We start from the raw sequence: 20,776 nt of genomic DNA, 5'->3' as shown, positions 1-20,776 counted from the left end.
GGGTTCTGTACACTGAATCTTGAAAAGTTCAAGAGTTAAATAATTTTTATGCTGCCAGTGCTGTTTGCCTTTTAAAGGAAAAACCAATTCATTAGTCATTGCGCAATGGAAATACCAAATTCAGAAGTCATATTCCTGAAATACTTCTGTATATTTAAATGATTGTGATTCTATTAACACTTTTCTTCATGCAGTTATTTTTCAAGTACCTCTGAAGTTCTGAGAAGATCTTTGCATTAAAGAAGTAACATTTTCAGTACAGAACTAGATGAACAGATGATAGGTTTTCATACAGTTTACAAATACAGAAGGCCTGTTGGAGGGAGGTTTTTGACTACTCATATGGTTCTGCCCTAAATAAATTGCCCATTCAGAAGAAAGGTCTCCGTGTTGGTGGTGGATTGTTAATGAAGGTTGCTAATTGTGCATCACAAAGTGTAACGGTGCATCTAGAGAGAATTGGTAATAAGCAGAAAATGTAATGCTCTTAGATAAATCAGTGCAGGGACCTCACTTGGGATGTTACTTGCCATTTGTGGCAAAAAAAGATAGTGTCATTTTGAATGCAGGCTGGTAAGGCTAAAAGTGTTCTGAAAATTTTAACAAGTAGTGGAATGCTTATTATAAAAATCAGAGTTAAGAACTTGAGAAGTCTCCTTCTATTAAAGACTAGGATGTTGTAGTCAGCAGGTTTGCTTAAGCTTGCTTACAGACATTTTTGGCATCCTTCTCTGAAACACTTGTCACAGTCCCAGACTGAGTCAAATAGCCTCATTCAAGATGGTGATCAGGTGTGATTCACTGGGCAATAGGCAACTTCATAATTAGGGAGGAGCCACTTAAGGAGTTAGCTGTTGTTTTTATGGCCATGTCCTGTTGTCTTGTTGTGTTGCAGTTACAAAGGTGTGTAGTCAGAAGAAATCCTCCATGCATCCAGTTCAGCTTTTAGGTTTTGTTTGATGGAACATTACCTGTGGAGAGGTAGAAACTAATAGTAGAGAAAAATACTTGCTTCAACTTCTGCTTGCATTTTTCTTTATGGGCTATACTGGGAAAACTTGGATGTTGCAAACAGTAAATTATGTAGGCAATAACTGAAATCATTACCTCTTTCTAGTGTGCTCTCATTAAAAGCAAAATAGATACCATTGTGTCAGTCACGCAGTAGTTAGTTTTTAACAGAGTTGAATCAGTATGATATACAGATATGTAATTAAATGGGATCATTAACTACAGTTTTCTGTCAGATTTTAATTTTCCCAGTGTACAGAGTACTTCCAGCTATTTTTGGGGATACCAGTTAAAGCAGCTCTCAGTATTTAGATGCATGTTGGATCTATTCCTCATTAAGAAAACATCAGTGTAAATCATTAGCTTTTGACTTTCTCATTTCTCTGTATTTTATTTGAATGTCTATTTTCTTTGTCTCTTTTTAAGAATGTAACACATTCTGGAAGACACAAAGGACACAAGTGGCACATTAACCGTCAGAACAGCTGGCTTGGAGATATTTTGGACTGGCAAGATGTTGCATCATTTGTTCATGATAACATTGAAACATTTCTCTCCGTACGTATTCTTTGCACTTACTATGAAATTGGTCTAATTTTTTAACTGATAGCAATTTCTCCTTGGAGTACCACTAAGGTTATGGATTCAAGTACATGGAAAATTAGGGAAACACTGCTAGTGTTACTTACAATTACCTAAGCAATTATTGTAAACCTATTTAAGATATAACTGTAAAACAAACAGAAGTGTTCATGATAAAGAAGCTCTTGTGATTTCAGCATCTTCGTGGATACCAGCTTCCCAGCTGTCTTCCTGAGGCAGGTTGTTACCTGTGTCACCTGCAAGCTGATTTTCAATGCATTATTTTATGCAGTCTTTTCTCTTTAAAGAAGAAACCAGGTGGTATAGGTTATAACTGAAGAAGCTATTAACTAAGAGGTTATGAAAATAAAACCAAGCAATAAAAGCAGGGGTCATCTCTTTTTTTGCCTCAAATTATTATTATTTGTTGGATTGAAAGCAGCTTATTTTTCTTTTTTATGAAAGTTCTGTGGAGAGTGAAATAAATATTTTACACAGTGTGAATTCCTGAATAAAAACCTTTCACCTTATGAGGAGAAAATGAGGAAGCATTGAAAGCAGTCCAAACTGAAGTGTTTCACTAAAAAATCATGTTAAGTCCAAAATGCTTAATATACAGAGTCAATCCCCAATACAGTTCATCTTTGACTTGAGCTGTTGTCATTATTAGAAGTATCTTCAATTTTGGAAGACTTATTATTTATACCTAACTGGCACCATGGCAGCTCTGTGGATGCAATTAAAGCTAGTATTTGCCTCCAGGCAGTTCTTGGTTTAGACTGATAGGCATGTGTGCTTTTTCTGTCTTCCCAACTGCTGCTTAAATTGTTACAGCTTCTACCAGAGAACAAGACATGAAACAAGAAAAAGTTGAGAGAAACTTTATTGCAGTAAACCTTTTTTCAGTTAATAATGAAATTTGCTTAATGCTTTCTCAAAGTTGGCCATGCATGCTTGAGGCAGAGGATTTAAAAATGCACAGCACATCATGATTTAAAATCAATGTGGAGTTTCCTTCTAGGCAAGAGGAGCAGAAGGAGGAGAAACTACATGATAAGAGCGTGTCATTTGCAGCATTGCTGCACAGTGCTCAGAAACCATGATGTAAAGTGTGCTTCAGTAATCTAAGCAGGCTAGAGAGAGGGGAAGAAAAGTCTAAAGAGAATAAATATTTAAGAATGAAAAACATTAATATTAAAATTTTCATCTAGCTAACATGCTTGCTTTACTTCTAAAAACTGGTTTCGAAATTCAAGAAAAAAAGTGCCAGCAATTGACTTGCTTTCCTGTTTATTTCCAGGAACTCATTACTCATCAGCTGTGGGGAAACACCTGTCTTTTTTCTCCATATACTCATGTCCTTAATGACAGACTGTGAAACAGTCATCTTAGTATAAAGCTCTAAATCCTAATTTCACATCCGTACTGGGCAGCATTTTCTTTCCTGGCTTGCTCATTTACAGTGCATTGCATAAATATTACTCATACTAATATTTTAAATTAAAATTTATGAAAATATGATCTCTGTGCTGGTTTAGGTCATTAAAACATGGAGAGTATGAAAATAAGAAAAGTTTTTGCTGAAGTCTGGTATTTTTAAGTAAGTTTCTTACCTAGCCTAAGATACAAAGCAACCTTACTGTATTCAGGATTTATGTTCTTATCACAGCATGAAAATCTTTCTCCTGGTATTTTGAAGTAGAAGAATGGGTTATTAGGATGGCATACTGAATTGGGAAGGGTTAATATTTTAAATTATGTGGGTGCTTTTGGGAGTGTGTGTTCTGGGGATTTGATTTTTTTTTTTTGCTTAGATTCTTTGGTTTGGGTTTCTTGCTTGTTTGCTGTTTTCATATTTTATGGAACTTTGAGTGGGATTTAGACCAGATTAGATGGGGCTTGGAGCAACCTGGCCTAAGGAAAGGTGGCCCTGCCTGTGGCAGGGGGATTGGGACCAGATGATCTTTAAAGTCCCTTCCAACCCAAACTGTTACAACTTTTTTTTTTTTTTTGGTTGAGTGTGTTGTTTATGGGGAGAGTGAGGTTGAACACTTGAAATCAATGCTAGTTTGCAGTTCTTAAGAATATGGCAAGACACAGTACAGTCCTAAAGCTGTGTTGACAGGTTTTTTTAACATGGAGATAATTTAAAGACAATGAGATAGCTGTAAAGAAGTGGATATGCGGCTCTAATGAGATTTCCTCCACTTTTGGAAAAGAATAATTGTGTATGATTACACTACTTGCATGTAACAAATATTTAAGCATAGATTGAGTTTACCAAAAAATAAATGTCTTGCTTGCCCCTTGGCTTTCTGAAGTATTTCAGAATAGAACAGATGTCAGTTTTCTCTGAAAATACAGCTATTTGACAGTGTCATTAGAGCCACAAGCAGATAAGCTCTTTTCCATCGATGGAAATCCTAGGAAGTGTTTTTCCTCCTTAATAAGTGAAGGAGCATTTGCTTTAAGAAAAACATTAAAGGAAGACAGCTGCTAGTGTTTCACTTCAGGCTTTTTCCTGTAGTGGAAGAATTTTTCATTTTAGAGTTGAAAGCATGTAATTAAATCACTGATGTAGGTGTGTTGGGGAATTGCTGCTGTTCGTTTAATTTGTAACAACATGCATTGATTCAAAATTCTGAGTATCAGGTAAAGCTTGGAAGACTTGTGTACCCCCCTCAAAATGTGCTGTTCATTATAGCAGTTATGCTTAGCTGTAGTTTGATGTAGACAGACCTTAACTATTTTAAAGTAATTTACTATATAAACATGTAAATTGCCTGGAGATTTAATATGAAGTTAAGCTTTTCCAAGTCATCAGTTAGCTTTTTTTCTAAAAGCTTTGGTGTTAGCAGCACTGCTACCTTTTTCCAGTATTAAACAGTAGTGTTTAAAACCAGTATAGTATAATCAGTGATGTGTTTCTGAAGTGGAGTTTATTTCACCTCATTCTTTGCAAAGAGAGCAAGAATGGATCCTCACTTATGCCTTGTATTTTGCACCCCATGCTTCACTCTAAGGTAGTTTATCAGATGGATTAAATAGGCAGCACATAGCTGGACTATTAAGATTTAATTTCTAAAAAATAAAAAAGATTCATTCTTTCCTCATTCATCTGCTTTTCCATTCATACCCTTTTTCTCCATTTCTTGTATGCTTGTAGCACTGAGAAAGTGAATCGCTGCTGGCTAAATCAGTGAATGATGACTCAGAGCTCCCTTGATGTTATAGGAGACATTGCTAATGTCTTCTTAATTTGATCTTTCGGCTCCTTGCACCAGAATACTCATCATTCCACCAGCGGGTGGTATCTCGTTCAGAGATCTCCCAGACAGGAAGACAAAAGACCTTCCACGGAGTAGTACACAGGGAGCTTCAGCTTAGTTAGGTTTCTGTTTCCGTTTCTGTGCCTTTAGCATGACTGATCTGTATGTTTTAAATCAAGTCAGCTTCTCAAATATTTCAGTGAGTTACTACATATCCTAATATTTTCTCTGGCTCCAGTAATTTATTCAAGTAATCCCATAAGTTTATAGCTAATTCAGTCCATTTTGCAGTAATATATCAATTAGCGTGGTTTTTTGGGGTTTTTTTACATCTTTGTGTCCAGTTTTGTTCCCTTTATATGTCTGTTGATCTTTAGAATCAAGTTAGGTACATAGATTTATCTGGCTTCCGGAAGTTTGCTGACTTGAAGTTCTGAGCAAATTACTGTTTTGGTCAAGTGCCTTTTAACCCTCATTTTCAGGTGCTGACCAGTTTATAAGTGGCCAAGAGGACACCCTAGATGCCTGAGAACATTGTGTGCAGTTTTGCTTTCTTGCCTGTTACAGATTGGAAAGGCACAGGAACTGATGCTGATGGTGACACAGCACAGTGTGATGTTGAAGGGCGTGCTGAATTCTGCACAGCTTCATAGCTCTTTTAAACATTGATCCCTTATGGCTGCTTACAGAGCAGTGGTTTGGGGAAAGAGGTGTGGTTTTCAGTTATTTAATAATAAAAAAGTAACTGAAAGTACTGTAACATTGCATAAATATTCACACTTGTTGTGCTTTGGAGAACTCTCAGCTGGCAAGGTGTTAACAATTCTTTATGTGTAGTAGGTGAGCTCATCTACTCAGCTGCAGTAGGCTCTGGGAAGTGAACAGCATTATGAACTCTTAGGTGCAGCTGCACATCATTTGATTTTGTGAGTGATAGGGAAGTATTTGAGCACGTTCTGGTACTGTATTCAGTAATGATTAATGTTTGCTCTGTCTGTCTTCTCAGCCTAGCTATGAAAAGCTTGTATCTTGAAATTTTAATGATACATATGGGTAACGAGGAATTATTCTGTAGTTGGAGACGCGTCGTAAAAGATGCAGTTGCTTTCATAAGACATGCCAGAGCTGTAGAAGGGCACTAACTGCACTTATGCTAAAGCAAATGCTGGTGATAACTAGTTCAATAGTTCAAATCAATGACTCCACCAAACAAGGATGTTCATGTAGGAGAACCGTTCCTGATGTTAATTGAATGACGTGATACCTACATTGAAACCACCTGCAGTTTGTATACTCCTGGTTATCAGCCCTCAGGCTAAAGCTTCTACAGAAAGTGTTCAATAAATCCTGCCTGTACTGGAGAAACATCATATTTTGAAGTAAACTGCTACGGTCTCACTAATTGTGCTTTTCTCTGGCAGATGGAACAAGCTCCTCTCTTTGTGAATTCTCACTGGTGTCAGCTCAGCTTATGTGTTGCAAGTGAGGGTCTTAAGAGTTGCTGTGATTTGTATTTAGAAGACTGTTAAATCAGGCTAGTTTTACTCTCTAGAGCAAAACTTGACTAGACCAATTTTCATTACCAATGCACTTCATGCTAATGGTTTGCTTTACAGTCTCCTAGTTTTTTCATTATGTATTCCAAGTGGTCAGTCCTTAGCAATCGTGTCCTACATGGGCTGTGAGGATAAAATACCATCATGATGGTGCTGTGTAGTTGGCACCAATAGAGGCTGTCCTTAATGGTCTGAGTTACAGGAGTCTAAATGAGCTGGCTCAAGAGCTCTTAGGTATGGACAGCTGGAACTTAATGGACATCATCTTCCCTCAAATTAAGGAGCTTGTCCTTTCATAAAGTGTTTTTATTCCAGACAACTCCTGCCCCTTGACCTCTGCCGTGGACTATCTGCTGTCATACTTGGGAGAAATATTAATTTTCCAGGTCATGACAGGTGCCTTGTCCTGTTGTTTGCCTTTTGAGGTGTTTTTCCCCTTTCTTAGTTCCTACCTCATTTTCTTGAAGGAAAAGCAGTCTTCCTAGCTCTAAAGGTTGTGCATCTTCAATGCCTTCTTACTCAAAGCACTGCTCCTGTTTCACGGGCCTTTGTTTTCAACCTGTGTCCCTATTTTCAAGGCCTTTGCTGCTGTTCTGTGATTAAACTCCACATTATAACAGAAGACCTGTGGCACAGAAGCTCCTGTTCGCACTCCTGTTCATACAGTGCTTGTAACAGGCTTAAATATCTGGGAGGGGAACCTTGCATACAATTTAAGGCCTGCTATTAGCAATGATAGCACTATCTTTACTCAATACCAGCTGGAAGGCCTCTGCTTTGGCTACCAACCATTGCCTCAGAATTCACTGTCCTCTGTGTTTACAGTCCTCACAGCATAATGTGCACATAATGTTACCTGGGGGCTGGATGAGCTTACAGCACTGCTGCACCCCCAGGGTGAATTTGTAATCCATAGAAGAAGCAAAGGAACAGGTACCAGTAGGAGAACATTTTTCAGCAGTGTCCTCTTCACTTCTAACCTCACTTGAATTCTCAAGAGAGACTAATAAAATCTGTGCAAAAGATGAGCTTTGACATTCATAATTCCCATTGAATAGTAGGAAGCATGAGCTAAGTAGGTCTTTCTGTTTTTAATTCCCTGTCATTTCCCCCAGCACTTGTGCCCTCTCAAGTTCATGCTTAATAAATTAAGTTTGATATGATTCACTCACTTCTAGAGGAGAGGTGATCACATGGCTTACATTCCTTTGTCTGCTTTACAAATGCTGCGTACTGGGGAAGGGTTTTTTTGGTTTTAGGGGAGTTTTGGTTGGTTAGTTTTGTTTTAATTCACCCTTATTTCCATTTGTTAAACCAAGACTAACAGTTGCTAGTTTTGAAGTCTTCACTTACAACTTTGAACCTGAAGGGCTTTTGTGTCAGAGCTTTACAGTTTTTCCAGTTACCTTAGTTAATCTGAAAGAAGATTTGTTTGTGACCTTGCTGCTTTTATTTGTTAGAATCACTTTGGCTGATACATTCTTACTGTATTCCTTCTGGATGAAATACATGTTTGAAACTGGTGTGCATTGTATTTAGGATGCCTCCATGTTCCTCCTTTTGATGCATCAAAACTAGTCTTTACTGTATGTATCCATAAGCAATCAGTTCCCCAAGCCAGTACAAATTTTAATAGATTATCTAAGATTGTTTGATTTATTTTTCATAGTTACTTGACTAACTGATGCATCCTTACTCAAAATCACAACTTTTGCATTTCTCTGCAGATATTATTAAAAACATGCATTTCATTACCATGAAAGCTTTTAAAAACAAATTTATTGAAGTAGCACTTTTAGTATTTGATTTGAAGCTTCAGATTTATTTCTACCTTGTGATGTTACTCCTTGTTCTTTGTGTCTTAACATTTCTGCCTTTGAAAAGGTGAATATTTTCTCTCAAGGCAAGATCTGCTTGACAGCAATGTTAATGACAGTAAAAAGTGTCACCACATCTAGTTTTTTTGCAATTTTGCATAATGAAATAATTTTGAATATTGGGAGAAAAATTCCAAAACCTTGTAATCAGCTGCATAGAAACTTACCTTTGGTAGACATTTTCACTTGATAGAACCTGCTGTAGTGTAGGTGTGAGGGAAGATGATTTTTTTTTAAAAGTCATTTTTGTATAGCTTGATGGAGACAAAACACTCAGTAAGTAGTTTTCTGTCCTTGCTAATAGCATCCAGTGCCTGACTTTGCTTTACTTCTCCCTTGTTTTTCAGATCCTGGAGTCTCTGTGGATCGTGATGAGTCGCAATGTGAGCCTCTTGTTTACTACGGTTACAACATTAGTGACAATCCTCTTCCACAGTGGCACAGCTCTTCTCAATTTCGTGCTTTCAGTGGTAAGTGGTATGTCATTGGTTCACATGACCCATTTTACTGGAAAAGCCTAATTGCACATGTTGTAACAATGAAAACTCAAACCTAAAGCATTGGAAACATCTTCTAAACTTACCTAATACCAAAATTCTTTTAAGATTTTGCAAATTCCATATCTGTCTGGGGGCATTCTAGACAGAGGGCAAGATTTGTGTAACTTTTACATTAGGAGGTAATAAGTCTTCCTGTCATCCTATTAGTTGAAAATTCTTGTTTCAGGCCTTGAAGATACTAAGCTGTAACTTGTGATATGCTACATAACTGCTGAAGTCTTATGGTGTGTCCTCATAAGCATATCCCTGTACAAGTCATTGCTTTCAGAAGATGGAAAAAATTGTTACAGGGGGATCAGCAATTTGTTCTCTAGTTGTCTTGCATAAAAAAAAGATTGCATGGGAGTATTTTATTTCTTCCTTAGTCCACAACTTCACCCAACATGGCACATTTAAAACTGTGTCTGAAAAGTTAATGTACAAAAATTGCAAGCTAATTGCCAATGATTTCAAGGCACTCAGGCTCAGACACAAAATTTATCTTTAGATGCCTAATGACTTACATCAAGTTCATTGCATGCTGTTACTGTGATGCATGATCTGACTTTTTGTCTGCCAGCAGGGTCCTGCCTCTTGCTGAGGCACTGTGCAGTCAGCTGGTTTAGCAGAGGTAGTTGGGATCTTGCTGTGTTGGAATTCTTTTAAAGATTAGATGCTTGAACTGTACTCTTAATTTTTCAAGTTTCCTAGTTGCTACAGAAAAGTTTTTACTAGTTTGGAGTGGCACAAACTATCCTAAGTTTTCCAACAAGATAATACTCAAAGTGGTTAGTTTTTCTACTGATTACATTTCAGTCCAATTTTAGTCATCTTGAATAGAAATTAAAACACTGAATTTCATTTTGATAAAAGGTATAAAAATTTGTACTTTAAAACATGGAAATAATGGACACTTTGTTCAGAACCTCCATTTTGAAAAATACGTCTTTTATCAAAACGTTCAGTAGGAATGTCAGTCAGTGTAGCACATCCATCCACAATCCAGTAAGACTCTTCAGATCCTCACCAGGCTTTTGAAAACTGATTATTAGTCATGGAAGTGTCACTTGTATTTCACTTCTGAATACCAGTTCCTGTCTGCACATGTGCATGTGGATGTATGTATATGCTTTCGTGCTGGTGTATAAATATGCACATGTGTGTACTCACATGTGCTCCTATTCTGTTACAAAGATTGGAAGAGAAAAAGCTCCATTTGGCTGATGGGCATCTACAGTCCTGCAGGGAATGTGCAGATTTTGTAAAACACACAACTAAACAAACAACCAGAAAACCCAAAACAAGCAAAAAACTCCCAACAAACAAAAACCCTGAAGCTTTACAGCAGAAAATTGAGTATGAAAAGCAGATACAAAAGTGTTTACTGAATCACTGGACCTGATGCACAAGTAATTAGGTTGTATGTTTCTTGGTATCTGTGGAAATGCTGAATTATCATTTTGGAAGAGAGTGTTTACCCAGAGCTTTCTCCTTGAATTCAGTCTATCCCTCCTCAAATTAGAGTATTTAATGTTTTCAGCTACAGAACAAATTCTACAGCATGAAATAGTAATCCATCAACTGTTTAACTATGGAAAAGTCTTACTGTTTTGTATTTGGTAAATTATTCCTTGTAGGCATTGGCAGGATCTTGAATTGTTGCTTAGGAAACAATTTAAGTATCTCAGATATCCTGTAAAAGAGGTCTGAAAACTTATAGCCTCCAGTTGCTCTAAGATAGTACGTATCTTTTGCTGCTGAAAGTAGTATTGAGGCTATTCTACTTGTTGGAAGAGTCAGTGAGCCATTTGATAATATTTTATTGTATACAGTGACTACGGCTTCTTTTTGCATTTCTACACCTATTGTGCTAAAGGAAAAATGTTAATTTCCTAAAAGGCAGGTATTCCAAAATTCAGTTAATTTTGTATGGTGCTGTGGTTACATCCATCTTCTTTTAGCAGAAATTGAGTAGGGTTTGTATTTTTTCCTAGCTTGTAGTTCAGCTTAACACCATTTTATTCCACTGCTGTTCATTCCCAGCCATTGCTTTGGCTTTTACACTGCAGGTGGGTACATCTATCTTGTATCTCCTTAAGAAGGCAAGTTTCTTCTGTAAACACTGGGGAAGAACAGTCAGGATAAGTAGCTATTATACTTACTGTACTTAGAGCAATATGCTGCTCTCTGTGTTGAAAACTGCATGTGCAAGAAGGATCTCGAGGCTGAGCTCAGTGAAAGGAAGACACAGCTTCATCTGGGTGCCTGCTTTAGTATAGAGTTTTCTAGTGAAATCAGGAAATATTACAGTAGCTTAGGAGAAATGGCAGAGCCCATCAAGGAAGAAAAATAACCATAACTGCAGAATTACAAAGGATGTTAAAATGTGATTCAAGTTTTAAGATTCTGTCATTTGAAACTCTAACAAAACATAGTTTATACTGCTACTGGCACTAGACTATTTCCCATTAAAGCAAAGCTTAATTATTTTTATTATTTTTTAATCTCAAAATGAATGTTAACAGCATGCTGTTTAAATCTGCTGATATGACTTGTTTTATTAGCTAGATTGGTTTATCACCCAAGGCAGAAGCTAAACACCTGGGAAGATGTAATATAGCCTAAACCAATATATGACATTTTGGACAGGGGTCATTATAGGTGAATAGTTGAGTGTGACCTTCCAGTTAAAGTCTGGGAGGGTAGAGTAGGGGGAAAATGGTAGTAGCATTTTACTGAGTATAGAGAAATTAGGAACAGAGGCAGATGCCATTCTTGAGATTGGTAATGAAATACTGCAGTGCTGTCTGCATTTTGTTTTCTGAGCATCTTCAGAGAGAATGAAGGAAAAGAGCATGAGGTGTCTGCAAACTGGATAAAATGCTTGAAAGTAAGAGACTTACGGAAGTCAGGCTGTTTGGCTCATAAAAAAAGATTAAGATATGGTTTATTCTAGAATATAAGTAGGTTGGAAAAAAGGAAAGAATTCTTTCTAATCTTGGGAAGAGAGAAGAAATATCTGAAACTTGTAGATGAAGCAAATATAAGCCATAGTTTACATTTGAAGCATACAAAATGGATTTTTATTGTTCGAGGTATTCTGTTTCATGATGGACACAGTTTGTGATTTATGCTTACCCAAGAAGTTGCGGAGCCCACTGACAGGAAAATAAGAGAAATGTACTTGACTGCCACATAGAGGAAGCTAATCCAATCTGATTGTAATTTTTTTGTCTTTTAACTGAAACAATGGAACTGCCATTCCTTCTGCTGAGACTCATCATCAAACTCACAGAAGGAATGTTCACTTAGGAATGCCAGCGTAACATAAAATGTATGGTTGTGAATTTTTGTGTAATTCCTATCTGATACCCAGCTGCATAAAGACTCTTGAGATAGCCCAAATTTATTTGGCACTTTTGTTTGCTTGTTTTGAGAATAGATGTAACTATTCAGCAATTTTTTGATCCGTTAAACATGCTGAAAAAGAACCAAAAACCACCACAACTAGAATGTTTATCAGCATTCTAGTTGTTTGGTCTAGATGTGACTTTGGGAAGAGGCTGAACAGAAGCAGAAGTTTTATAATGTCTGGCTGTGAATATTAAGTCCTTTGTGGAGCAGGGGAGAAAATTACTCTTTCAGCTCTGTGTGTTTTTCTAAATCCAGGCTTGTGGAAGAGTATCTTATTCCTTTCCAGTAAAATTCAGTATCTGAAGCATAGCTGCATACTCTAATTCTGTAAAGTATTTATTACCTTTTAATTTAAAACTTAAATTTGTTTTGCAGGTGATTTTTCTGACCACACTGTTCTACCTGTTGAGCTCCAGTGATGAGTATTACAAGCCAGTAAAATGGGTGATAAGCCTGACACCTTTGTCTCAGCCAGGTCCCTCCTCAAATATAGTTGGCCAGTCCGTGGAGGAAGCAATAAGGTACCTTGCTGATTTCTTGCCCTTTCTTTAAAATTCCTTTTTAAATTTGATGTTCAACTGCAAATAATTAACAATTGCAACAGCTTGTGTTTCAAAGATGAGTTGCAAATCTCAGAGATTTCAAGAACCTAGCATCGATGATTTTTTTCCCCTTTGATTGTTGGTAGAGCAGTTTGATTGGACTTGACTAAAAAAATTTCAGAGATCTGTGAAGTCATGTATACTAGTGTTCAGTGAAACTGCTACACCCATGACATCCCTAACTCATCAGGAAGCAGTGTTTGCAGTTGTGTTGGCAGTAGCAGCTAGGGCAGCTCAGTAGGAGCAGATTCATGCAGCAAAACAGTAGAAATGGAGGAACTGACATCCGTGCTGTACACATTTGAGAAGTACTTGGTTTGAAGTATTTTGTCTAATATGGGAGAATAAGTACCCATTTGTACCTGGAATGTATTAGATATGCTTCTGGAGTATATTTTCCAGTTTAATTTCATCTGAAAGAAATCTAGTTCATGAACTCCGTAAACCAAATTACCTCAAAGAGAGCAACAGGGGAGCGCTCTCCTTATCACGCTTGGAACACTACTGTACTGCACCTGCAGAGTACATTCATGGTGTTTCATGCTTAGTCACCAATCTTGTGTGTCAGCTCTAAACTACTTCAGTAATTGAAGAAGGATTTTTTATGTTTTTAGATATGGTTCACAAAGATTACACAGTAAAGCTATTTTTGGGGTGGTGCAGTAATGTTCATTCGTCACAGATGAATGAAATCACCAGCTTTCACCTGTTAGCAGCTTGAAACACTAACATGCTGGTAATGTAATAAACTAGATTTTATATGATGTGTTTAAATCATAGTGTACTTTTACAAAAAAGTTGATGGTCTGGGCAAAGTGAACAGACTCCATGCTAAATTCTGTGTAGCCATTGCCTCTTATACCACTGCTTTCTGTGTCATCTTGTGCATATGTACAATACATGAGTGAGCTTTAAACTGGGGAGGTATTAAAGTGCTTTCCAAAATTGCTAAGTGATTGCCATTTTAACAATGGGAAAGTTATATTACGTTGTGTAGGGTCTTGAACAACAGTGCTAACTGCTGTAGTCATTTGAAATGAAGGGGCAATTCAGGCAGACAACAACAGATTTGGAATTCTGCCAAACAGTTAATAGCCCTTCTCTTGAGTGACTACTATTGAGTTTTCATTGATCACATGGTTAGTATCTCAGTTCTATCTTTTCTGAATAGTGTGAGCAGATTCAGAAACTCATACTTGTCTCACAAATTGTTCTCTTTAGCCCACGCTAGAGGGGAACAGTGTGAAAACCTAGGATATGGTTTATCTGGGCATGGATACTATGTGAGGAGGATTGTATTAAATGCAGTTATAAGTTTACAGGTATGTGACTAAGGTGACCCAAGGTATTTATCAGAATTAGAATGGAGGAAAGAAAGAAAATAATTTTAGAAAAGCCACAGGAAAATGAGTAGGAAAGAGCCAGCATGCATCAGTAACTGCAAATATGATGAGCAAAAGCCAGTGTCTGGAGAATCTGGAGAATGTGGAATGTGAAGCAGCTTGTCATACACAAGGGATCTCCGTCTTTGTATTCACTAAGGTAGCCTGAATCAGTCATTCATATTTGTTTGGAGCAGCCTGTACTTGGTGCCTTATTTGAATTCTTTGGAATGATTCTTCTGAGATTTTCAGAATTTCCTCACTTCTCAGTTGTACCTAAGGATTTATCCTAATGGTTCTCAGTTAGCTTGCATTCCACTCCAGACTTACTGTGATCTTCAGTAGGTAAGTATGGCAACTACAGTAACAATTTCTCAAGAGTTTATGCATGCCTAATCGGTTGCGTTATGAAAAAGAATTGCTACTTCAAGCCCTTTCTTTTGTCACAAAGTAGCAACTACTCTTTCCTTTTGGAGATGAGTTGTTGCTGCAGGGTTAGGAACCTAAAAATGGCTTCTTCACCTACCTCATTTGTAAATGGCATGCGAAATGAATGTTAGTGCTCGGTGGTAGGATGGAAGAGGCTTCATTTGTGTTATGAATTTTGTCAAATAATGAAACATCTGTAGTTGCTTTCATCATTAGACTATGACAGCATTACACAACATGAATTCACCCTCAAAATATCCATGCTTTCAAGTAGACCAAAAAGATTAAGTTAATGAATCTCAAAAGTCACCAGCTGTGTTCCAGCGCCCACCACTCTTCAGCAGGACAGAGCATGTGCACAAAGCTAAGACAGCATCTAACTAGTCCTGTCTAGAGGGCAAGGATCCTCTTAGCAAGAGATAGACCTAATCTCTCTATTGCTCATAAACCAAATGACATAAAAACAATAATCCTCCAAGTTGTCAGTCACTTCTGTTGCTCTTTTACTTAAAAAGTGTTTGCGAAAAGCACTAGGAAACTTGGATGTAATCACAGAAGTCTGTTCCCTTGTGTGCTTTGCCATTTATTTCAGAGGAAAAGAGCAAGGGGGAAAGAAGAGGAGGGCACTTGGCAACTCATTTCTGTAGCTCAAGAAATCCCTTAATTTAAAGATGTTACCCAGCAAGCTCTTAAATAAACCAAGACCTTTTCCCATTTCAATTTCTCTCATCGGAACTGTGCTGTGTTTTTTTATTTTATGGACTATAAGTAGCTATACATTTTATAAATATTTTTCTAACTCCCTTGATGATGAATTTGCAAATACAGTGACAGTTCTCTGTTCACACAAATAGATTTATGAGCTACAGAGGGGTAAGAGCAGCTTTCCAGGCTGCTTTGAGCCAAGTGTTGAATCTCACTGTTTCTGTCAAAATACCTCAGATTATAAATTTGAACTTGAGTAGTGGGAAAAAATAGATGCAGCTGTAGTGACATGATAGGAGTTTTGAAGAAGCTGAGTGTAATCCAAGAACTGCCTGCTGCAAACCATGGGATGAATTCCCCTCCTGGCCTTTGATGGGAAATTCATTCATCCAGGACACCAGGGAGGCAGAATGCCAGCAACATGTATCAGGTGGTGGGATCGACCAGGGATTTGATGAAGCATCATGCCATGCCTGAGCCAAGAGCTTGTTTGGCAAACCTAGGGGTCCAAAGGCAGAGCCATGAAAGACAGAAGCTGGCTTGGGTGGACCAGCCAGCACAGTTCCACCAAGGATAAGTTGTGCTGGGAATAGCATGCGCTTTGAGGAGGTGACTGTCCTAGTGGGACCAGGGGAGAGCAGTGACTGCCACTTGCTCCGACCTCAGCAAGTGACAGCCTCCAGTAACCAGCTGGGTGAGCATGGACAGGCGAAGGGGACGGCTGTAGGAGCACTGCTGTGTGCTCAGCAGGACAAATTCCTGTGGGGATGCTGCTGGTGATGGAGAAACAATTGTGGGGATGCTGCTGGTTGTGGGATGACTCAGGGCAGTGGTGGGGCTGATGCTGGTTTGAAGTCAAGGCTTGGGTGGTGGTTGGACAGGTTACTTTCTGCGTGGTTATGGGTGTCCCTTCCCATCTGGGGAAGGCAGGACAGCTGGTGGGAATGTCCCTTGCCACGTGGGGAAGGCAGCAGCTTGATGGAAGGAAGGTCCTCCTCTCCCCAGTCCTTCAGCCCTCAGTGCTGAAGAGATGGCATCTCTTCATGAAGGGAAAGAAGGGGCCACACATCCCTTGACAGTCAACAAAAGAACTGTTTTCTAGGTCTCTGTCAGGACTGGAGGGCAAAGGGCAACCCAAGGGATGATCTGCTGCTAGTTTGGTCTTTTCCCAGATTGTGGATGTGACTGTAAGCTGGGCATTTGCCCTTGCCCCAGATACCTGCCTTTGACTGAGTTATCCCAGTTCTGACAGGCAATGCTGCCTGCCTCCAAGCAGCCCTCCAGATGGGAACCAGCAGTGTTTGGGCTATAGAACACAGATTTGCAAATTGGTCATAAACCAGTTTTCCCAATTTTCAGTAACTTTCATCACAAAAATGCTCCTATGATTTTAGACTAAACAGTTGTGTGTGCTTTGTTGTCATATATTGCATTTGCTTCTCCTCATTGTTTGCATCTTGTGGAAGGCAGAGTTTAATCTACAGGGAAGAGGAGAGGTCAGTAGTTGTATGGTGATTCCCTAAAAGGCAGTAAAAAACCTGGGAGAAAGATCAGTACCAATGGCATATGTGACCAAAGGGATTTCTGACTGATGTATGAAGTACTGGTTCTCTTTCAAATCAACCAGCTAATTCAAAATTCCATGCTGGAATTTCATGTGCCACTGCCTGTAAATGAGGTGGGAAATAAAAATTTAGGGAAGTTATAATAATCCTAAATACTGCTAATGCCTCAGCAGTAAAAGAGCTTCTGTTCTCTAGTAGTTTTGGTCCTTCATGCCCAGTTGGTTTATCTGTTTCCCCTCTTCTTGGTTTGCAATCTCAGGTCTTTCTCAGTTTGATTCTGACTTTCCTGGTGTGGCCACATTTCTTTACTCTTTTTTCTTCTTGATAAATTCATAAATTCTTCATTTGTCCTTTGCTTTTCATCCCTCCACGGTTCTGTCCTTTTTTGTTGTTGTTGCTTGGGGTTTTTTTTGTTTGTTTGTTTGTTTGGGTTTTTTTTGTTAATTTTTTTCCCCTGTTTTCCATATTGCATAAGTGGGTATCAGGAAAAAAATGTGATGAATTACAAAGGTAATATTTCATTATGTGCAAGAGTCTCCCTTGACTGACAGAGGTGCTTAGTTGCCTGTGAATATAGTAAATACATTATTTACTTTCACTGAAACCACTTAAAGTCAGCCATAGGAATCTGAAGAAAGGGGGACAGGGAGGGGAATGGCAACTGTAGCAGAAGGGTTATGCCAAAGTAGGTTCAGCTGCAGGAATTCTTTTGGCACCACCCTATCAGGTTTAGGAAGATTACTTGCTTTACAAATATGAGGACCACTTGGACCAGTTTACTGTATTTAGATAATTTTAGTTCTCAATAGTAGTTAGTGAAATTCTTCGTTGTAACTATAATTAATAATGTAGTACTTTGAAGGTTGAGGGGAATCATTTTCTGCCCATAACAGTGTGAGGTTTGCTTTATTCAGAAGGGTGGTTCATGAGTCGCCTGCTTCACTGCGTAAGTAGGAAAATTATATTCTTTACCCCTGAAATAGGGAGGGGGTGCTCTTGTCTGGATTTTGATTTTTGTTTTGTTTTTGTCCTGAATGGATGAAGCAGTAATTCTCACAGGTTTCCAAGTAGTAGCATGCACACCTTTGCCTGAACCATTTTCCTTGCCCTGAGCAGCATGTTGTTCTCTTCCTGAATGCACCATACCCTTCTTCCCCGAAGCTCCCATTCTGCTTGCTCTGGTGGAGATATTGCACATTACTAAGTTGCATGTTCTCACGGCCTCAGTGCAATTTAGTGTGTGCGATACTTTCACATGAGTGCATGCACACGGGTATGGCTGTGGCTTACAGTTACTGCAGCTTTCAGTTTTGGTGGGGCCTAATTACGTTGTGAAATGGTCTTAAACCCCAGTTAGTACTTTGAGTGATGCCTTGAAACATGTGTTAGTGGAAGTTTGTTCTGTAATGCCGGGAAGATGAGTACTGTTTGTTTTCAGTCTGAGAAAGGTTATCATTATTTGCTCCATTTTCTTCATTTGCCGTGCACACCTCAAATTTGATCAGATTTTTCATTGGTTATAGAAAAGTCACTTTAAATAGTATGTATTTATAAAGAGGAAATTGTTATACTTAGCTGAAATCGGTTGGAAATTCAGAAAAAGGATTTGATATGAAAAAAACCTATAGTGTCTTGACGGATGAAATAGGTTCTCAATGAAATTTTAACTTTTATTTATTAGCCTCTAAAGAGATCTGAAATGAGCTAGCATGCAAACAAATGAATAAACAAACAAACAAACAAAAATCCCAGCTGTTTAAACATCTAATTGGTTGGCTGTGGCATCCTGGCAGTGATTATGGAGAAAATGAGACAATGATACAATTCCCACAGAAAACAATAATCTTCCAGCATGTTAAGCTAATGCTTAGAAAAAGCAAAATGCGTGATCTTGTTTATTTTACCTCAACATTAATAATTTCTTTCAGATTAATTTTTCAAAGATAACTGTTAACTGATTATGTTTTGACAGAATTTTTGCATGCAGTGAATGTTCTTTAGTAGCAGGAGTTATCTCTTGCTGAAATCTTTTGTCACATGACTGCATTTAATAGGACCGTACTGAAATCTTTCAAGCTTTACTTAAGGTGTATGTTATGAGATGGGAATAGAATTGAAAAATACTCTGTCTTAATGTTTCTGTCTTAATCATGAAGTCAATGGCACCTGGCTTGTATCAGGAATAGTGTGGCCAGCAGGACCAGGGCTGTGATTGTCGCCCTGTACTCGGCTCTGGTGAGGGCACACCTCAAGTGCTGTGTCCAGTTCTGGGCCCCTCACTGCAAGAAAGACATTGAGGGGCTGGAGCGTGTCCAGAGAGGGGCAATGGAGCTGGTGAAGGGTCAGGAGCACAAGTCCTGTGAGGAGCAGCTGAGGGAGCTGGGGTTCTTTAGCCTGGAGAAAAGGAGGCTCAGGGGGGACCTTATCCCTCTCTACAACTCCTGAAAGGAGTGTGGAGCCAGGTGGGGTTCGATCTCTTCTCTGAGGTGACAAGCAACAGGATGAGAGGAAATGGCCTCAGGTGGTACCAGGGGAGGTTTAAGTTGGACATTAGGAAGAATTTCTTCACAGAAAGGTTTGTCAAGCATTGGAATGGACTGTCCAGGGAGGTGGTGAAGTCACTATTCCTAGAAGTGTTCAAGAAACAACCAGACATGCCATTCACTGCTGTGGTTTAGTTTACAAGGTGGTGATTGGTAAAAGGTTGGACTTGATGATCTTGGACGTCTTTTCCAACCTTAATGATTGTATGATTCTGTAATGAAATAATTGCCTAGTCTAAAACAGGGAATAACAGACATATTTTGTGTTTCATTACACTGAAGAGAGGAAAGCTTCAGCTGAGTTATTGGAAAAAAAATACAATATGGTCTGCAAATCTGTATGAGATGCTACATTGTTTTAGTGCATATGTGGACCCAAACTGACAGTAACCATAACCTGATCACCCTAGTGGGATAGATAGTAGTATTTTAGCTGCCTGTTTTAGAAGCAATAAACACATGACTTGCTCACAGTACTTTTTTAGTCTTAAATATTCTCATATTTGCAAAAAGAGCCACCCTAGAATTTGTCTTTACCCGTATTTCCTTTTATATAGAGAATACTTGTTCTTAAGCACAGCTGTCTTTGTATTGCTTTATGTACACATGATTTCAATCAGTTATTCAAATAATATTTCAAAGAAAAACAGACCTTCAAAGAAAATTTCAGAAAATAATTTATTTGCTTATTCTTAGTCTTTACTCCAAAATTTACTTGAAACTATGAAAAAATGTTCATTATTATACACATTAATTTGGGTGAAGTATGTCACACAGTCTGTAAATTTAGTCTGAATTTTGCAGTTTACTACCCCTAATTCACAAGATTATCTAAGTGCATAACCTGATGCTGAAACGGACAGTTGTATTCTCTCTGCCCTGCAGGCTGGTATCAAACACATTGAGAGGCTGCTAAGGACTCCTTGCTTTATCTGAGACAGGGCTGATATTTTGCTATTGGCTTCTTTCATATACCAGGTGGCATGTTCTGTATGTTCTAACAGCAGTTTGTCTTAGTGAATATTTCTAGTGTGTAATTCTGTGGCTGCCCAGTGTTTTTTAAGACTGAAGATTTCTGTAAACGTGGAGGATGTAGGTCAGTGTGTGTTTGTGTGGGAACACTTTTAAACACATAAGTAGATTTTCCTGCAACCTTTAAGAATAATGTAACTACATTGCATCTTACATACTAGTCCCTTAATTATGTGTTGCACTTAGGCTTTTGTATATATGCACAACTTTTCTTTTACTACAGCACCAACTTTTTAAAATTTAGTTGTATGTCAGAACCTATTTGAGTGA

General features: G+C 38.3%; 1 protein-coding gene across 4 annotated transcripts in view; it reads left to right on the top strand.

The window, feature by feature from the left end:
* TMEM245 (transmembrane protein 245) overlaps window positions 1-20,776 on the top strand; it is a 79,142-nt gene that overhangs the window by 37,799 nt on the left and 20,567 nt on the right. For all 4 annotated transcript variants that reach the window (XM_039570161.1, XM_039570156.1, XM_039570150.1 and 1 more), the window contains 3 exons: window positions 1,438-1,569; window positions 8,643-8,765; window positions 12,624-12,769. In XM_039570161.1, the coding sequence (XP_039426095.1) occupies window positions 1,438-1,569; window positions 8,643-8,765; window positions 12,624-12,769 (401 nt within the window). The remainder of the gene's footprint in view (window positions 1-1,437; window positions 1,570-8,642; window positions 8,766-12,623; window positions 12,770-20,776) is intronic.

This window comes from Corvus cornix, chromosome 2, assembly GCF_000738735.6.
Source record: "Corvus cornix cornix isolate S_Up_H32 chromosome 2, ASM73873v5, whole genome shotgun sequence".
In the NCBI taxonomy this organism is placed as follows: Eukaryota; Metazoa; Chordata; class Aves; order Passeriformes; family Corvidae; genus Corvus; species Corvus cornix.
This window is presented reverse-complemented; position numbering and strand designations above follow the sequence as displayed.